Source organism: Protopterus annectens, chromosome 14.part0 (genome assembly GCF_019279795.1).
Source record: "Protopterus annectens isolate FY-2018-M chromosome 14.part0, PAN1.0, whole genome shotgun sequence".
NCBI classification, from domain to species: domain Eukaryota; kingdom Metazoa; phylum Chordata; order Ceratodontiformes; family Protopteridae; genus Protopterus; species Protopterus annectens.
In genome coordinates, this window is record NC_056748.1 from 919,329,006 (window position 1) to 919,347,612 (window position 18,607).

The following is an 18,607-nucleotide window of genomic DNA, read 5'->3' on the forward strand; positions in this document are numbered from 1 at the left end:
CTTCTCTCTAGTCTGTTTTTTATTACCAGAGAAACAAGATATTGAATCTCCTTCTGTTTCACAGCTCAGTTTTTGTTGGACAAACTTTTGTATTTCCTCCTTGGCATGCACTTCATCAAAAAATGATTTTGTCCCTCCAGGGAAGAATACCCTGAAGACAGCTGGATACAGCAGTTTGAATCTCACACCTGCGTCTCAACAATATCTGAATAGAATGAATTTACTTCTCTTTTGCCTGGTATACAATGAGTAGTCATTCTCCATAAACTCTCTGCTGTCTCCTACTTTTAGTATTTTGTCCTTCTGCCACAGTTTTGACAAAAACTCTCTAGGCTGGTAGGATTGCATCCTTACTATTAAAGGTCTGGGTTGCTTTCTTATAGCTAAATTTGGAGCATACACACAATGTGCCCATTCAAATAACAAGTCCTGCTGTGGAATACCAGTCCAGTTGCTTATTTGTGCTTTCGTAAATTTAATGCAGTCTGTTCCTTCCAGCTTCTCTGGTACAGCTGAAAATCTCAAGTTTTCCCTATGTGCTTTGCCCTCTAATTCTGTTATTTTTTGAAATCTCTCTTCCTGAGCGGTCTCATATTCAGCCAGCCTTTTCTTCATTTTGACCTCTGATTTTTGCATCTTTATCATCTCATTTGAATATCTGTTTAAAGCTTCTTCCATTTGTTCCAGGCTTTTGTTGTTTGTGTTGATATACTGTATCAGCATTTTATTTTAACCAGGTCTGCATGCAGTTGTCTTGTATCATCCTGTAAGTTATTGGAAGTCATGTGTGAAGGTTGTATTACTTTTTGCTGAACAGCTTCAGAACTCTCCTTAGTGTTTTTTCCTCACTTTTTGTAGCTAATTTTCTTGGCTCTATATCAGCTTATTGAAAGTTGATAACATTGAACGCTAGCTGATCAACTGCTAAAGGTCAAACAACCAAAATAGCGAAGACACGGAACAGTGATTTTTTTTCCCAGAGAAAAAAAATAGCTGGAACGTTGTCGGGAGTTTGCCATTTCCTCCACTGTGGTGCGATATATGGTATATTTAAGTAAGGGGGTGTGGGGGGCACAGCCCCCCACATCAGGGTGTTTGGGGGTGAAGCCCCCCACTTTATGTTGTGTTTTATTTTTTATTTTTTTGCGAACAGAGAATTTTTCCCCCTGGAAAACAATCTCTGTTCTGTGTCTTCGCTATTTTGGTTGTTCGACCTTTTGTGGTCGATCAACTAGCGTTCGATGTTATCAGCTTTCGATAAGCTGATACAGACCTGATTTTCTTTTCCAGGTCTTCTGTACTTCTTTATTCCTGGCATCCAGGCAGTGTACTTACTAGCCAATTACTGAAATTCACCCATAGACACAAGTCTACTGGCTTTCTCTGTTGAGTTTCTGTTTTCACACTGGGAGAGCTAGAAACAAGCTATTACTCACTGAGCAGCCATTATGGACCCCCCACGATGAAGAAACCCTTTAAAGATCAATTTGTTCTTTCTTTCCACTAAAGCTCTAGGGTTAAAGTTTTTACATACTGGATCATCTATTTAAAGATGGTCCAGGCCCAAACAAACATACAGAGTATGGGCATCTGAACGGGGCAATTTATGCCCACACTTATGGCATTTTTTAAAACCAGAGGGTCCTTTGTCAGACACAGCAACACATGGAAAGTTTATTTAATTATTTTTTGACAGAAGGGAGAAAAAAAGAAAAAGTATACCAGAAATGGTATTAAAGAGTATATGCCTGTGTAAGAAAAGTACAGTTGTGCACACTTACCATAAATGTAGATGTTCAAGTGTAGTCACTGTTGCACTCATTACATTTGGGTAATCTGCTGGCAGGTTGCCCTCAGTTGACCTGAATAACAAAGTCTTGGGTCCTGTGTCAGTTGCTGTCTCCTCTTTCATGCTGTCAGGTTGTCAGGGGTATAAAACATGCAGCCAATGCCATTTTATTCAGTTTTTCTTGCCCCAGATGTCAGGTGCCCCTCAAATGGGAGTGGCAAAGCCTGCCCTGGATTTGGAGAAGAGAGGCAAATGATAATGCTTTGTGAAGGTATGAACAGAGCTCCAAGTAGCAGCTTCTAGAATGTTTTTGGTTGTACTCCTCTGAGAAAGGCTGCTGAGGTAGAGGCAGCCCTGGTGGAATGTGACCCGATTCCCTTGGGCACAGGTTTACCAAGGTGCAAGTAGCAGAAATGAATGCAGTGGCATATCCACTTAGAAATAGTCTGCTTTGATATAGCCTTCCCCTCTGATCCTGAAGCAAATGCCACCAGTAGTTGCTCAGACTTTCTTAGAGATATGATCCTGTTTAAGTAGAATCTTAGTTGTCTGTGTACGTACAATGAATGCAGAATTCGCTCCCCCTTGTTCTGCGGATTTGGGTAAGATGTTGGCAGGTGAACAGTTTGGTTAAGAGCCACACTGGATACCACCTTAGGCATAAAGGAAGGATTGGTCCTGAGAGACACCCTATCCTGGTAAAATGTAATAAAAGGCTCCACAGCCATGAGAGCCTGTAGTTCTGAAACCCTTCTTGCTGAAGTGATTGCCAAAAGGAAAGCTGTTTTCCAAGATAAAGATTTTATATCCACAGTAGCTGCTGGTTCAAAAGGAGGCAGGAAGAGTTTTTCCAGCACAAAATTGAGGTCCATTGCAGGAGTTGGTGGTCTTCTGGGAGGCCTTAAGTTTTTTGGCCCCTATAAGATACTGTTTTAGCAGAGGATGAGAAAAGATGGGAGGCTCCGTGTTGCAATGAGCCGAGATGGCAGAGGTATGGATTTTTAATGAAAAAAAATATAGGCCCTTGTAAAGCATCTCAGTCAAGAATTGTAAAATCTGAGGGATATTTGGTTTTGCTGCGTCTGTTCCTTGTGCTTGGTTCCAAGCACAGAATCTCTTCCATTTATCATATAAGATTTTCTAGTACTAGGCCTTCCAAAATGACATCCATCACAGATTTACTGAGAGGTGTTGTTTGAATAATTAAATGATCAGCCATGCTGCAAGGTTCAGAGTTTGGAGCTGAGTGTGCAGAATTTGATTGTTCTGCTGAGACAATAGATGAGGTATTTGAGTAAGGAGTGAGTTGAGACATACTCCTTAGAATTGGGTACCACTGCTGGCGAGGCCAGTCCGGAGCAATTAGGATCATTTTTGTTTTTTCCTGTCTGACCTTTAGTAAGATCCAAGAGGCAGAGGGGGAAAGGCACAGACTGACAGGTTCTTCCAACGGAAGGATAGGGCATCCACTTTCCATGCTTGTCTGTGATAAGTCCTTGTGCAGAATTTGTCCAGTTGATAATTTTGGGGAGAGGCAAATAGATCTAGGTCTGGGCTCCCCCATTTCTGTGTTACCATGCTGTAGATTTGTGGATCCAGTTTTCACTCGTGCGGGTCCATAAGATTTCTGCTTAGGTCGTCTGCCAGGGTATTTTGTTTTTCTGGCAGGAATTCAGCTTGAAGATGCACTTGGTAAGTCAAGGCTGTGTTCCACAATGCCATGGCTAGTCTGCAAAGGGGGTAGGAATGTGTACCCCCATTTGTTTATGTACCACATAACCATGGTGTTTGTCCATCTTTATCAGTAGTTGTCCTGGATGAAGTATGCTTTCCAACCTGTTCTGCTGCATGCAATAATTCCTGTAATTCTTTACTTTCCACACAATCAGAAATCAACATAATTTTCGGTTTCAATAATCCCATAACATGCTGTTGATATTTAAGCATATGAGAAAAGTTAATTTACTCACCATAACGCTCCATCTGAGTAGGTAACTTCATTTGTCTGCAACCTGTGGGTATCAGATCCGATTCGGACTCCAGCCGGCAGCTTTCCTAGCAAAAGATCCAAGCTCCTCCCCCTACCCATAATGCCCTGCTACCTCCCTCTAACCCTCAGATCGAGTTTGCTATAGTATTCCAGAACATTACCATAACACAAGGAAACTACCTGAACATCCGAACCTGATGTCATCTGAGAAGTGACATACCATGATCCTTCATGGACAAACTTACAGGTCAGGGGGAGGGAGGGTTGGTTGCAGACAAATGAAGTTACCTACTCAGATGGAACGTTATAGTGAGTACATAACTTCTTTACCTGAAGTAGTTAACTTCATTTGATCAGCAACCTGTGGGACAGAGTCCCCAGCTACCAACAACTTGGGAGGCCCTTATGGAAGGATATTCCAGAGCACTGCAGAGCCAAAGGACACCCTTCCTCTGGAAATCAGATCCAATTTATAATGTGCAATGAAAGTGTGAGAGGAAGCCCAAGTAGCAGCTGAACAAATGTCATCCAAAGGAACCCTGGACCAGAAGGCCGCAGAAGCAGCCACAGAATGGGTAGAATGTGCCCGAACCCGCATGGGCTCAGGTCGACCAGAGCTTCTGTATGCGAGAAGAATGCATTGTGAAATCCACCTAGCTAAGGTTATCTTAGTCACTGGTTTCCCAGACGGGACTTAGCAAATGAGACAAACAGCTGTTCTGATTTTCGAAAAACAGCCGTTCTGTGTAGGTAAAATCGTAACTGTCTATGTACATCCAAGCAATGGAGTCTACATTCTCCTTTGTTGTGATAATTAGGGAAGAAGACAGGCAGGTTGATAGATTGGATGATGTTGGCTTCGGAAGCCACTTTAGGCAGAAAGGAGGGATTATGAAAAATGATGTATGGGGGGCTTACTGCAAAGCGCCTGAAGCTCAGATATTCTTCTAGCTGAAGTAACAGCAATCAGGAAGGCAGTTTTCCAAGATACATACTTCAAGTCGACCGAAGCTGCGGGCTCAAAGGGGGGACCAGTCAGAGCCTAGAGAACTAGGGTTAAATCCCATGGAAGAACTGTTTCCTTAACAGGGGGTCTCAAAAGAAAGGTACCTTTCAGAAAGGTCTTGCAGATCTTAGATGATGCTAGGGGCCCAAATTTGTTTCCAATGTGAAAGTGAGAAATTGCTGCCAGTTGAACTTTAACAGTTGAAGAACTAGCCCCCTGATGGAAGATTTAGGATAAAAAAATCGAGGACTGCTGGAATAGGAGCCGTAAAAGGGTCCAAATTCCTATGCTCCACCCAGATAGAAAAACGTTTCCATTTACTCTTGTAAACTATTCTAGTAGAAGGCTTATGAGCAGCCACCAGAATAGCTTTAACTGAGGATGAGATACCGGGTGTCCTAGCCATCAAGGGAACTGGATCAACCAAGCCGAGAGCTTGAGGTTGTCCAGGTCGGGGGTCCTCAATCCCATGGGGTGAGAAATCAGATCCGGAAGGGGATCTAACATCCAGGGAGGATGCACTAGATGAGACTGTAGGCATGGGAACCATGTTTGACGAGGCCAGAATAGGGCTATGAGGATAACTCTGCTCCCCAACAGACGAGCTTTCTGTAAGAATTTTGTCATCAACGGAAGAGGAGGATAAGCATAAAGAAGACCGGATGGCCAAGCATGAACCAGAGCGTGTCTGCGGTTTTCCCCTGGTAGGGGAATTAGAGCGAAAAACTCGCTGCACTTTGTGGTTGAAGGCGACGCGAACAGATCGCAACAAGGTTGACCCCATCTGAGGAAATCTGTTTCGCTACTAAAGGGTTCAGAGACCACTCATAGGGTGAGAGGATAGTCCAACTCAGCTTGTCCGCAAGGATGTTTGACCGACCCGGTATGTGCGTTCCTATGAGAAGGCGGTTGGTGGATATCGCCCATTCCCCACACTCTCATGGCCTCTCGGCAAAGTGGATAAGATCTGGTTCCCCTTGCTTGTTGATGTACCAGACCACATGTTGTCTGTTTGAATTGCAATAGTCCCTAGAGGAAGAAGGGCATGGAGAGCTTGCAATGCTAGAAGCACCGCCCTCATCTCTAGGACACTGATATGCAAAAGGTCTCTGTGCGAGTCCACATGCCTTGGACAGTTCTGCCCATACAATGGCCACCCCACCCGAGGCGAGACGCGTCCGTGGTCACTGTGACTTGGGGTGGGGACATGGAGAAGGAGCGCCCTTCCTGGAGATGCTTGGAATGGAGCCACCAAAGTAGAGATTCCCTGCAAACCCTGCTGAGAGGAATAGGGGCAGACAAGGGATGAAGCAGAATGGACCACTGGACCTGTAAGGTCCACTGGAGAATTCTCATATTCAGACGTGCAAGCAGAAACAAGTTGATGGCTGCTGCCATGGACCCCAGAGCCCTCAGGACTAACTCCGCTGGAGGGCCTGAGGACTGAAGAATAGCCAAAACATGGAGGTTTAGATTGCGAAGTCTGTCCGACATCAGAAAGACTTTGGACTGAATTGTGTCTATCCTGGCCTCTATGAAATCCAAAATTTGAGTAGGCTGAAGGGAGGATTTCTTGTGGTTGATCATGATCCCTAGATAGCGGGCGAGATGTAGGAAATAGTCTCTCACTGAACATAGTAGATGCCTGGTGGGGGCGGCTAGGAGCACTCATCCAGGTAAGGAAAGACCTGTATTCCCTGAAGCCTTAGGTGGGCCGCTACAACTGCCATGACCTTGGTGAACACCCTGGGGGCTGTGGTAAGACCAAAGGGTAGGACCCTGAACTGACTGTGGCTGGCTCCCAGCCAAAAGCGGAAAAACCTCCTGGATCGCCTGTCCATTACAATATGGTAGTACGCATCCTTGAGGTCTATGGAGCACATCCAGTCGTTCTCCTGTGATAGAGGGACAATGGATTGAATGGTGACCGTCCGGAACTTCTCTTTGGCAACTGACAGGTTCAGTATGGAGAGGTCGAGAATTGGCCGTAAGTCCCCCATCTTTTTTAGCACCAAAAAGAACCTTGAGTAAAAGCCTAATCCAGATTGACCTGGGGGGGGGGCGTGCTGGATGGCTCTTTTTTCGAGCAGCTCTTTTATTTCTAAGGTTGCTACCTCCCTCTGATTGGGTGGTACATCAGGGAGGCGCCCCGACCGGGGAGGAGAATTTAGGAATGGAATTGAGTAACCTCTGGATATGATCCGGAGCACCCAGCAATCTGTCGTAATCGACTCCCAATGTGCTAGATGCTCCGAGAAGCGCCCCCTGACTGCCTCCAGAGAGGAGCAGTCGGGCAACCCCTCAGGGTTGCTGCGCGGGTAGATCGGAAAAGGGTTTCCTCGACCTGAAATTCTTCTGCCCCCCCCCTCTGGGCCGGTGTCCACCCTGTCCTCCTCTGCCTCTGAAGGACGAGGGATCCTGAGCGAAACGGGATTGTTGGGATTTCCGGAACCACATCTTCTTCTGTCCTCTTTGGTTCCTGGAGAAGGACCTCTGAGGAGCCGAGAAGCGGATCCAGACAGCAAACGTTTTCCCGTCCTTCTCGCTCTGGAGCAGCGTATCGCAGACGGTTTTGCCAAAAAGTGTAGAACCATCAAAGGGGGCATTTGCGAAGGACGCCTTGAAGGGTTCCGCAAAGTCGCAGAGACGGAGCCAGGCCTGTCGTCCTAAGACAATGCCTGTTCCACTGGCTCTAGCCGCTCCCTCCGTGGCATGGGAGAGAAGCCGCATAGAGGTGTTTGTGACAGACTTAAGAGTGGCCATTCGTGCCAAGAAGGTCGGTTTGTCCTCAGCCGACATGGACTCTGGGGGTGACCCAGCGTACTCCGATTAGGTGCAGCTGGAGTCTAATCACGTGTGCCATATAGTTCAGTGATCTTACAGAGAAGGTCGCTGAAGCGAACATTCACTTTCCAAGGTGGTCCATCGTCTGAGACTCCTTGTCTGGAGGATGTACCAAGGAACTCTCCTGTGCTAATTCCTTCTTGGTGGTAGCTGCCACCACCATGGCATCTACAGGGGCACCTTTGCTCCAAACTGTCCTGTCTGTGGGGGGGCTGAGAATCTTGTCCGGTCTCTTGGGTATTGGCTCCACAGTGTCCGGCTCCTTCCATGCCCTGGTAGTTATGAGGTCCACCAGGATCGTCGGGAGGGGACACCCAAGAGGTAGATGGGCCTGCGTCGAATGCCTCCAGAAAGACAGACTCATCTGAGGAAGGCTTTTGGGATGACCACCCCCCTCTAATACGAAGCATTTCCATAATGTCTCTAAAGGAGATGTCTTCAGGGGGGTGACCTGGGGGAACCTTCCCCTTCCTCCAAGTCCGTGTCTTCTGTGAGGGACTTGGGTGAGTCAAAGTGCCTCCTCTTGCACTTTCGTTTCTGAGGGACCTCCTCGGGGGACTGTCCGAGGAGGGCTCACAACAGAGTACAGTTTTGTACCTACCATAAATGTAGATGTTAGAGTACATATGCTGCTGCAGTCATCATACTAGGGTTATCCTGCCGTCAGGCGGTCCCCGCAGTCTGCCAAAATTCCAAAGCATTGGTCCGGCATCGGTTGTTGTCGCTTCTTCCCTGACGTCAGTGTGGCAGAGGTATAAAAGAGGCAGCCGACACCATTTTCTTCAGTTTTTCTTGCCCCAGATGTCAGGTGCCCCAAACTAGTAAGGCAACATAAATGGTTTGCAAAACATACATAAGAGGATAAACAGAAGTGGTAGCTGTAAGCAAATACACCATATAGACATATATCCAGAGAGGTTGTTGAACCTGTAGATGGAGGAAAACACTGCTAGAAAGTGGGGATGGAGGAAGGGTAACCTGGACTGCAGCAGCATATGTACTCTAACATCTACATTTATGGTAGGTACAAAACTGTACTATGTTCATCGTACTATGCTGCTGCAGTCATCACACTTGGGTTGAGTCCCAAAGCTAAGGTTGGGTGGAAGGAGCTATACTGTGTTGGGTGCAGCTAGGATGCCCTGCAGAACTGCAGTGGCGAAGCCAGCCCTGGATTTTGAGTATAGAGGAAGATGGTAATGTTTGGTGAAGGTGTGCACTGAACTCCAGGTGGCTGCCTCCAGAATGCCCTTTGTTGGGACTCCTCGGAGGAAGGCTGCTGAGGTTGCTGCAGTCCTGGTAGAATGAGACCTAAATGCTAGCAGGCACTGGTTTCCCATGGTGAGAGTAGCAAAAGCGGATACAATGAGCTATCCATTTGGGGATGGTCTGTTTGGAAATAGGTTTACCCTCTGACCCTACTGCATAGGATACAAAAAGTTGGTCAGATTTTCTGAAAGCCTTTGTCCTGTCCAAATAGTAATGTAGCTGTCTGTGAATGTCCAAAGAGTGAAGGAGTTGTTCCCCTTTGTTCTGTGGATTTGGATAAAAGGTGGGCAGGTGTATGGTCTGGTTGAGAGCCACACTGGAATCTACCTTTGGCATGAAGGAATGGTTGGTTCTTAAAGATACTCTGTCCTGATGGAAAATGAGGAAAGGTTCCACTGCCATAAGCGCCTGCAATTCTGAGACCCTGCGTACTGAGGTGATTGCCAGCAGTAGAGCTGTTTTCCATGATAAATGTTGCAGATCCACTGTAAAGGCAGGTTCGAAAGGAGGAAGTTAGTTTTTCTAGCACAAAATTTAGATCCCAAGCTGGAGTTGGTGGTTTTCTGGGGGGGTCTTATGTTTTTTGCCCCCTCTGAGAAACTGCCTTAGTAAAGGGTGAGAAAAAATGGAAGGATCCGTATCATGAGCTGAAATTGCTGAAGCATGGATCTTTATAGATGAAAAAGAAAGTCCTTTGTGTAGCATCTCAGACAGATATTGCAGTATTTGTGGAATGTTTGGGATGGGAGGATCTAGACCTTTGGCTTGATTCCATGCACAAAAACATTTCCATTTGTCTGAATAAGTTTTTCTGGTGCTGGGCCTCCTGGCCTCCAGAATGACATTCAGGACATCCTTTGAGAGGAGAGTAGATTGGTAATTCAAGGTATCTTCCATGCAGCTAGGTTTAAGGTTCTGAGTTGGCTGTGAAGGATCTGAGAGTTATGTTGTGTTAAGAGTTTGGGGAATTGAGGTAACATCCATGGAGGGCTGTGAGTCAGGCTTTGTAATAGTGGGTACCAGTGCTGACGTGGCCAGTCTGGGGCAATGAGGATCATATGTGGTCTGTCTGATCTGACTTTCAGTAGTACCTTTGTCAGTAGAGGCAGAGAAGGGAAGGCGTAGACTGACAACATTGTCCAACTGAATGAAAAGGGCATCCACTTTCCAGGCCAGGGGATAAGCCCTTGTGCAAAACTTTTGTAGCTGGCAATTGCTGGTTGAGGCAAACAGATCTATGTCTGGTGGACCCCATGTTTAAATTATCATTGCAAATACTTGTGGGTGCAGTCTCCATTCGTGAGGATCTGTCAAATTTCTGCTTAATTTGTCTGCCAATAAATTTTCCTTTCCTGGCAGGAATTGTGCTTGCAACTGTACTTGGTAAGCTAATGCTGTGTTCCACAAGACCATTGCTTGCCTGCATAATGGGTAGGAGTGAGTTCCTCCTTGTTTGTTTATGTACCACATTACTGTGGTGTTGTCTGTCCTTATTAGAAGTTGTCCTGGATGCAAAAAGTCCTTGAAGGCTGTTAGTGCATTTTGCATGGCTAGCATCTCCTTTTGATTGATGTGCAGATGACTTTGGTGTGCAGACCATTTGCCCTGTATGCATTGTCCTGCCATATGTGCACCCCAGGCATAGTCTGATGAATCTGTTGTCAAGGTTTGCTTTGCTGGAGGTAGTACAAAAGGGAGACCATACACTTTTCAGGTACCACTGTAGCTTTCTCATATGTAGCCTTGCATGTGCAATTAGTTGAATGCAGGATGCCATGTACCCCAATGCCTGCAGGAATTTCCTTGCAGTGAGCCGGGTAAAAGTTGCCATCTTTTTGAAGTATTGAGCCAGTTGATTTTTCTTGTCTGGCATGAGGTAAGCCATCTGGGTCGTTGTATTCAAGCTGGCACCCAGGAAAATTATTTCTTGTGAGGGTATTAATTTTGACTTTGTTTATTGTGTACCCTAGGCAACTTAGCAATTTTGTTACAAAAGCCAGATGCTGTAGTAGGATGTCTTTGCTGTCCGCTTGGATCAGGCAGTCATCCAGATATGGATAAATTTGAAACCCTTGTTGTCTGCAATATGCAATTACTGATGCCAGGCATTTTGTGAATACTCTGGGCGCACTAGATAAGCCAAAGGGCAGTGCAGAGAATAGATAATGCGTTGTACCTGCCAAAAATCTGAGGTATCTTCTGCAATCTTGTCTTATAGGGACATGCAGGTATGCCTATTGGAGGTCCAACGTTACCAGCTAAGACTCCTTGCCCAGCATGGGAAGAAGCTGCTGTAGAGTGAGCATTTTGAATTTGGGAATCTCCAGATAAGTGTTTAGAACTGAAAGGTCTAAGATGGGTCTCCAGGCTTTGTCCTTTCTTGGTACAAGAAACAGTCTTGAGTAAAAACCTTGACCTTGCTCTTTGATAGGTACCTCCTGAATTGCTTTCAAGTCCATGAGGGCTGTAACTTGTCTTTGAGCCTCTGCCCATTGGTTTGTTGGCAGATTTGGCATGCCTCTCATCCGTGGTAAAGTGTGTAGATGAAATCTGTAGCCTCTGGTAATAATATCCAAAACCCATTTGTCCTTGTTATGATGTGCCAGTTTTGTGAGAAAAGAGCCAGTTTTCCTCCTATAGGTGCTGCCTGAGCAATCTTGCTTGGCAGGCGAAGAGGAAAGTCATTGTGTTTGCTTCCTGAAGGGTTGAGATCTGTCATCTCCCCCTCTTTGAGATGTTGCTTGCTATTGTCTAGGTCTAAAGGGGCCTTGTGTCTGGCCTCTGCCCCTAGGGCATCTGTACCTGCCCCTTTGGGGTCTGTCTGTAGCAGGAAAGGGCCAGTTCTTTGATGGCCAGTTTCTGCTGAAGCGTGGAAGTTGTAACTGCAAAAAATCTTTAACTGTTTGCATTGATTTTGCTTTTTCTTCCATTTTCTTTAAAACCTCCTCTGCCTTGACACCAAATAATGCATCCCTTTGCAGTGGAGCATCCAGTAGCTTTGTTTTGACATGTTCTGGCAAAGTTTGCTCTTTTAGCCAAGCATGCCTACGTATAACAGATCCTGTAACAGCTGCTCTACATGAGGCCTCCAAAGAATCAAAACCACATTGCAGGGTATGCTTTCCTACCTGTTCTGCTGCATGCAACAAATCTTGTATTTCTTTGAAATCTGGCTGATCTGTTTGAGGGCTCATTTTCTGTTTTAACTGAGTAAGCAGGTATTGCTGGTATTGAATCATGTGGAATTGGCAGTTAATGCCCTCATGGCTAAAGTGGGAGACGTGTACACCTTTTTCCTCCATCTTTCTAATGCCCTGGAATCTCTTTCAGCTGGAAGTGGATTTTTAGCTGTAGAGGCCTTAACCCCCTTGGGACCATGGAAAATGGTTTCTGGGTCTGCTGGAGGGCTTTTATACAAAAACTTATGAGAGTCAGGAACTCTGTAATATCTGTCCGGCTTGACAGGAGCTGGTGGTATGGAATCTAGATTTAGGCTAGATTCATTGTAAACATCATCCAGAATGTCTAAGACTGGTGGAATAGCTAGGGGTCTATGCTGAGGAAGAAAAAGAAACTCCCGGAGTCTTTTCTTGGAATCAGAATAATCTTGAATTTCCATTGGAAATGCTCTCTCATGGTGTGCAGGGTTTCTCCAAAAGAAAAGTCTTCAGGAGGAGAAACAGAGGGGGTAGACTCCTCTGCATCAGAGTCTTCATAAGAAGGGAAGGGGTAATCCTGTTCCTCTGAGTCTGCTGAGGAAATAGATTCCTGATCAGGAGGAGGGTAATCTACCTCCAATCTAGGCCTTTGTCAGGAGGCGGTTGTGAACCTCTGATAAGGGTAATCAAGTCCTCCGCCATTTTAAGCATCTGATTTTTAGGCATAGGGGCCTGCGTGGCAATCTGTGGACTCTGTTTTTTAACTTTAGTCATCACTTTTAATTTAGCGTAGGACTTAACCGAGAGAGTCGTCGGTTTAAATACACCTTTGGAAACCAAAGGCCTGTCCCTAGTGTCCAGGTCGCCAGCCGTGGTGGCGTCCGCGTGTAGAGGAGGATCGGGCTCCAGAGGCCCGGTAGTCTCTGTCTAAGAGATAGTCGAAAATTCTGAATCTGCGGTAGTCAGGGGCTGCGTAGGCGCCTCACCGAGTACCGGGGATCCGGTGGCAGGCCTAACTGAGACCTCTGTTTCCTGTCTAGGCCTAGGCTGCCTGTCTTTATCCTTGCGTTTTTTTGTACATAGCTGATGTCGGATGCTCTGACGACATAATATAATTGAATCTTCTATCAAAATAATGTTGGGCGGTATTGGCCCGACGCTTGATAGTGCGTTTACTGAACTAGCGCAAAACTGACAACCAGAGACGTCGTGGTCAGGGCCTAGGCAAGGAATGCAATAGGAATGGAAATCCTTATGAGGTATTTGCTTCCCACAAGTAATACAATTATTAACTTTGTCTGACATCGGACTGAGGCAAGAAAAGTTTCCCCAACGGGGTACTTAGCTTTAAAGACGACTTCGGCTGAAATTCTGTTCGGAAATCTCAGGAGCTGGCCGACCGGCACTTGCAAACTACTTCTGCTTCGGGCACCACGCAGCAAGAAAGACTGAAGAAAATGGCATCGGCTGCCTCTTTTATACCCCTGCCGCACTGACGTCAGGGAAGAAGCGACGACAACCGACGCCGGACCAAGGCTTTGGAATTCTGGCCGGCTGCGGGACCGCCTGATGGCAGGATAACCCTAGTGTGATGACTGCAGCAGCACAGTACGATGAACATTGTCCTGTTCCTCCATGGGAACCATCTGGGACGTAGGCGCAGGCTGTCCCTGGGGCCGGATGATGGAAGACAGGCCCGTCTGAGAGGGAATGGCAGGTGGATCCGTAGCAAGAGCCTGGGACCTCGAATCCCTCAAAAGAACCCTCTCCACGATGTCGAATGCCGAGGGTGAGCTGCTCTCTCTAGGATCCGAAAGCAGTCCCCTCTGATCTGGCGCATGGATTGGTGCTGGAGATGACCCAATCGGATCCGAAAGGGCAGTGCGATCAGACCTCAACAGAGCCGAAGGCACACTAACCCCTCTAGATCAGATGCCCATCTCACAGCTTCGAGAGCTCGGATCCGAAAAAGGATCTGACAAACTCGAAGGTACAGTTGGCGCCGAAGTAGAAAACACTGTCGGCGCAGACACCACCCCGGCTGCAAAGCTACTCTGATCAGATAGCTCCGAACCCTGGTAGAGGGTCGGAGAAGGAGCAATGGCGGAAAAAAATGCGGTCGAGCTCCCCCACAGAGGGGGGGGGGGGCAAGAGCACTCCTATCTGCAGCTGGGCCTGAAGAAATCGACGCATCATCCGATCCATGTCCGCGTCAGATAAACTTCTGGTTGACCTGGATGTGGCTGCAGAGGCTGGCCGGGAAGGCCGCCTGGCTGACCTCATAGGTGACTGGGTCTCCCCCTCTGGCGAGAAACGTGGAGAACGAAGCCTGGAGGGGGAAGACCCAGAGACCTTAAGAGGGGAGACAAGCTGCTTAGATGGCAGGGCAGAGGGAGCTTAATCGGCCCGCCTCTTGTGGCTACGATGCCTGTCCCTATCACGCTCTTTATCCTTCTTATCCTTTTTCCTCGAGTCCCTTTCTTCCTGAGCCGAAGAGGGAGTTTGAATCCCGGCCAGGGGAGTGGGAATGGTCGGTGGGACAGCCGCTGGCGCCACAGAAGGGGAGGAGGATGAAGCCGAATCGGGGGGCAAAAGGCCCGCGAGGACTAGCTTAGTCCACCTATCCCTCAAAGCCCTGGGGTTGAAGGCTGCACAGATAGTGCAGCCTGAAGAGAGATGGTCCACACCCAGGCAAATAATGCACAGAGTGTGGCCATCCGCTGGGGACAGCTTATGGCCACACTCGGAGCACTTAGAAAAAATCGCTTTGGGGCCCTCAGACATACTGACAGGAATAGGCCCACATGCACACACCTTCACACACAGACAGAAGGGGGGAGGGGATTTAAAATCTACACTAACTAAAGATAAACTACCCAGATAGATTAAGGGAGAAAAAAGGGTACCACACACACTCAGAGTACAGAGATTTTAAGGGAAAAAAGTTAAACTACTTAACTCACAAACCCAACGCTAGGAGCTCGTTCTCAGATGCTTCAAGAAGCCGCAGCAAACGAGATCTGAGGGTTAGAGAGAGGTAGCAGGGCTTTATGGGTAGGGGGAGGAGCTTGGAGCTCAGATCTTTTGCTAGGAAAGCTGCCAGCCCTGGAATCTCTATCAGAGGGGGTAGGATCTTTGGCTGTAGAGGCCTTTACACCTTTGGGACCCTGTGAGATAGTCTCAGGATCAGCAGCAGGACTTTTGAATAAAATTTTGTGGGAGTCAGGAACCCTGTAATATCTGTCAGGCTTACTAAGAGCCGGAGGTAGGGAATCAGGAGCCATGCTTGATTCCGAAAACACATCATCAACAATGTCTAATATAGGAGGTATAGCTAAAGACCTATGCTGAGGAAAAGGGAAATCCCTAAGCATCTTTTTTGATTCAGAGAAATCCTGACTCTCCCAATGAAAATGTTCCCTTAAAGTATGCAAGGTTTCTCCAAAAGAATAATTCTCAGGAGGCGATGCAGATGGGATGGATTCTTCTGTATCTGAATCCTCACAGGGTGGAATAGAAAATTCCTGATCAGAAGAGGAATCAGAAGAAATGGAAACCTGATCTGAAGATTCATAATCAGTGTCTTGCCTAGGCCTCTTAGCAGGGGGGGGGGGGGTTGGGAACACCTGATCAAGGTAATTAAGTCCTCAGCCATTTTGATCATCTGTTTTTTAGGCATAAAGGCCTGAGCACATGGCTCATGCATCGTTTTTTTAGACTTAGAAGATGTTTTTGATTTTGTTTTTGAAGTGGCGTCGGTTTTATATAAAAATGTTGAGGCCTGAAAACACCCTCAGAAGCCAGTGCCTGCTCAGCAGCTCCGGACCCATCCAAGGGAGAGACATCCGCGGGTTCAATACTCTGAGAATCTTGCGGCATACCGGACTCCGCATGGGTCTCGGTAGAGGCCTGCGACTCAAAAGTAGCGGTTATCAGGGGCCGCGAAAGTGCCTCACTGAGTACCGGTGACTGGCTTAGGAGAAGCTTCATCGGTTTTGGACCTCGACGGTCTCTCTCTTTTTTTTTGCGTTTTTTGTGAACTCCGGTAGTCTGATTGCTAACCAATGACATTTCAGGGCAATTAAATCTGGATCCAAAATATTTTGAAGCAAAAATATACCGACGCTTAATAGTGCATTGGTTAAATCTAGCACAAAACCGATAGCAAGGCACATTATGATCTGGGCCTAGGCAAGGAATGCAGTACAAATGAAAATCCTTATGAGGTATTTGCTTCCCACAAGTAATGCAATTATTAACTTTTACTGACATCGGTAAGGAGCAAGAAAAAGTTTCCCCAATGGGGTACTTAGCTTTAGTTGAAGACTTCGGTTCTGAAACTCGAATCCGAAAATTTCAGGAGTCGGCCGACCGGCACTTGCGAACTGCTTCTGCTTCGGGCACCGCGCAGCAAGACAGACTGAATAAAATGGAGTCGGCTGCATGTTTTATACACCTGATGATCTGACGTCATGGAAGAGGAGAAAGCAACCGACAGGACCCAAGATTTTGTTATTCAGGTCGACTGAGGGCAACTTGCCAGCAGATTACCCAAATGTAATGACTGCAACAGTGAAACACGAAGAACATCAGAAAGAGTAATAAAATGAAAAAAGGAACAGTTACCAACAATGGTAATAAGAATTTCACACAGTGAAAAAGGTAAGGAAGTAATACTATGAGAATATTTTAACAGAAAACTACTTGTGAAAAAAAGAAACACTTACCGTAAGCAAAACTTGAGAGCTAAAGCTGACCATGTCTTTTTGCGAAAGCAACAAACGAGATTAAAGGTAGGTTAAGGATTGGTGCATTATGGGTAAGGGAGTGACTTGAGAGTGGTGGCCATGAACTAAAGTAATGGCAGAGACAGATAAGAGAATTGGATCTGACCCTGACATTTAGACAGAAAAAAAACCAACATAAGATTCCATATTTCTGCCCCAGGTGTGCCTTCAAATAGTTATTTAATGCGTCTGAAAGAGATAGTAGAAGAGAGCTCTATCAGCGAAAATTAAGTTTTTTATTCAATCTCTTGAGCCATTTATTGCAAATCAGACTGAAGAGTGTTTAATGACAAATGCTGGAATTCAGAAAGAATTCTTTATGTGGCTGAAAACTGTAACAGACAAAAGTAGCAGTTTAAAATGATCATCTAAAGTGTGATTCAGACAGAAGCTTAGCTGCAATGAAGGAGACTTCATTACAGGCTAATATGCAAGTCTCTGAATCGGATACAGCTACAGTCAGTGCTTCTCAGTGGTAATTATCATTAGTAGCTCATGCATCTCTCTGGCATAGGCACCCTCCTCATTCAACACAGACGGACACAAACAGACCTGCAATCAACATGAAACCCCACACACAACCACACAAACGCTCTTATTCTACCACTGCCCTAACTAAGCCCCTATTGCAATCACCCAGGCAGATACACACATATGACCATTACCATAGCTGCTTCAACTTACCTAACCTTACCTGTAATGTGGTCTCCCCTACTGACTATAATGAGGAGTGTAGCACTTTGGCTATTCTAATTTTTGGAGCAGACCTATCCTCTGAACCACTCGACTGTGCAACTCCCTTCCTACAAACACTTCTGGAGAGAGAACAGGTGCTAATTAGTGAAAGCGCCTCCCCTGGAATGCCACATTAGAATTTACCATGGCCATGGAGGTGGTCTTGTTTCTGAATCAGAATGGGTTTCCAAGAGTGGCTGACCAATCATGGTAGCCCCTTCTGAATCCCAGTAAAAAAAACGTTATTCTTTGGCACTTTATGCCTTATCAAAAAACGGAAAGTCACTGCATACCATCTTCAGAATAACAACTGTAACAACAGTACTAACTGACAGACGTCAACCCTTAAAGAACTTATCAAAGTGGTTCTATTTTGCTCTGGTTACCTATGTAGCACAGTAACTGCTTAATTAAATGCTTTCAAAATGCTTTGCACTTCTACTTCCCATTCTGTCTCATTTGTGCTGCCCTTAGTTGACCTTTCCAGCTGAATCAAAGCAAAAGATAAGTATCTCAATTCTTTTTATTTCAAGTTTCTATCGCGGTGCTACTGTTTCCTGTACAGACCACCTCTTTGAACAGCTTCATTTACCAGAGTCCGGACAAACTAACTCTGCTGTCAAGCCTTCTAGTAGTATTGCCATATGCAGGCATGCAGCGTGATCCCTTCATTGATTAGTATACTGCTGAGGAACCCAGAACCCTTTACAATGCCAGTCAAGTAAATTGCGTCATCTCAACAGTATGGTTTCCTCTTACCTGTACTTCATCCCAGACTCCTTTGTTGTACGAGCAGAGCAATGAAACTCTTGGGCACCAGAGCTCTCTAGAATTCTCTGAAGATTTCTCTCTGTAATGCCACCACCTATAAATAAGATCAGTACCTTAGGTAAATGTATTTGCTGTAGGAACAAAATAAAATAGCTATATAAACTCACTTGGCGCATCTGTTAAAATTTAGTAAAGACATCTTTAGGAGGAAAATAGTATCAGATGCTTACTATTTTGAAGTTAACTTTGTCAAGTTAT

General features: G+C 46.0%; 1 protein-coding gene across 3 annotated transcripts in view; it reads right to left on the reverse strand.

Annotated features, from left to right (window-relative positions):
• Nucleotides 1-18,607, reverse strand: part of CUTC (cutC copper transporter) — a 720,869-nt gene that overhangs the window by 135,758 nt on the left and 566,504 nt on the right. For 2 of the 3 annotated variants that reach the window (XM_044056716.1, XM_044056717.1), the window contains one exon: nucleotides 18,338-18,443. The exons of the other annotated variant lie outside the window; for it this stretch is intronic. In XM_044056716.1, the coding sequence (XP_043912651.1) occupies nucleotides 18,338-18,443 (106 nt within the window). The remainder of the gene's footprint in view (nucleotides 1-18,337; nucleotides 18,444-18,607) is intronic. 3 annotated transcript variants of the gene reach the window in all.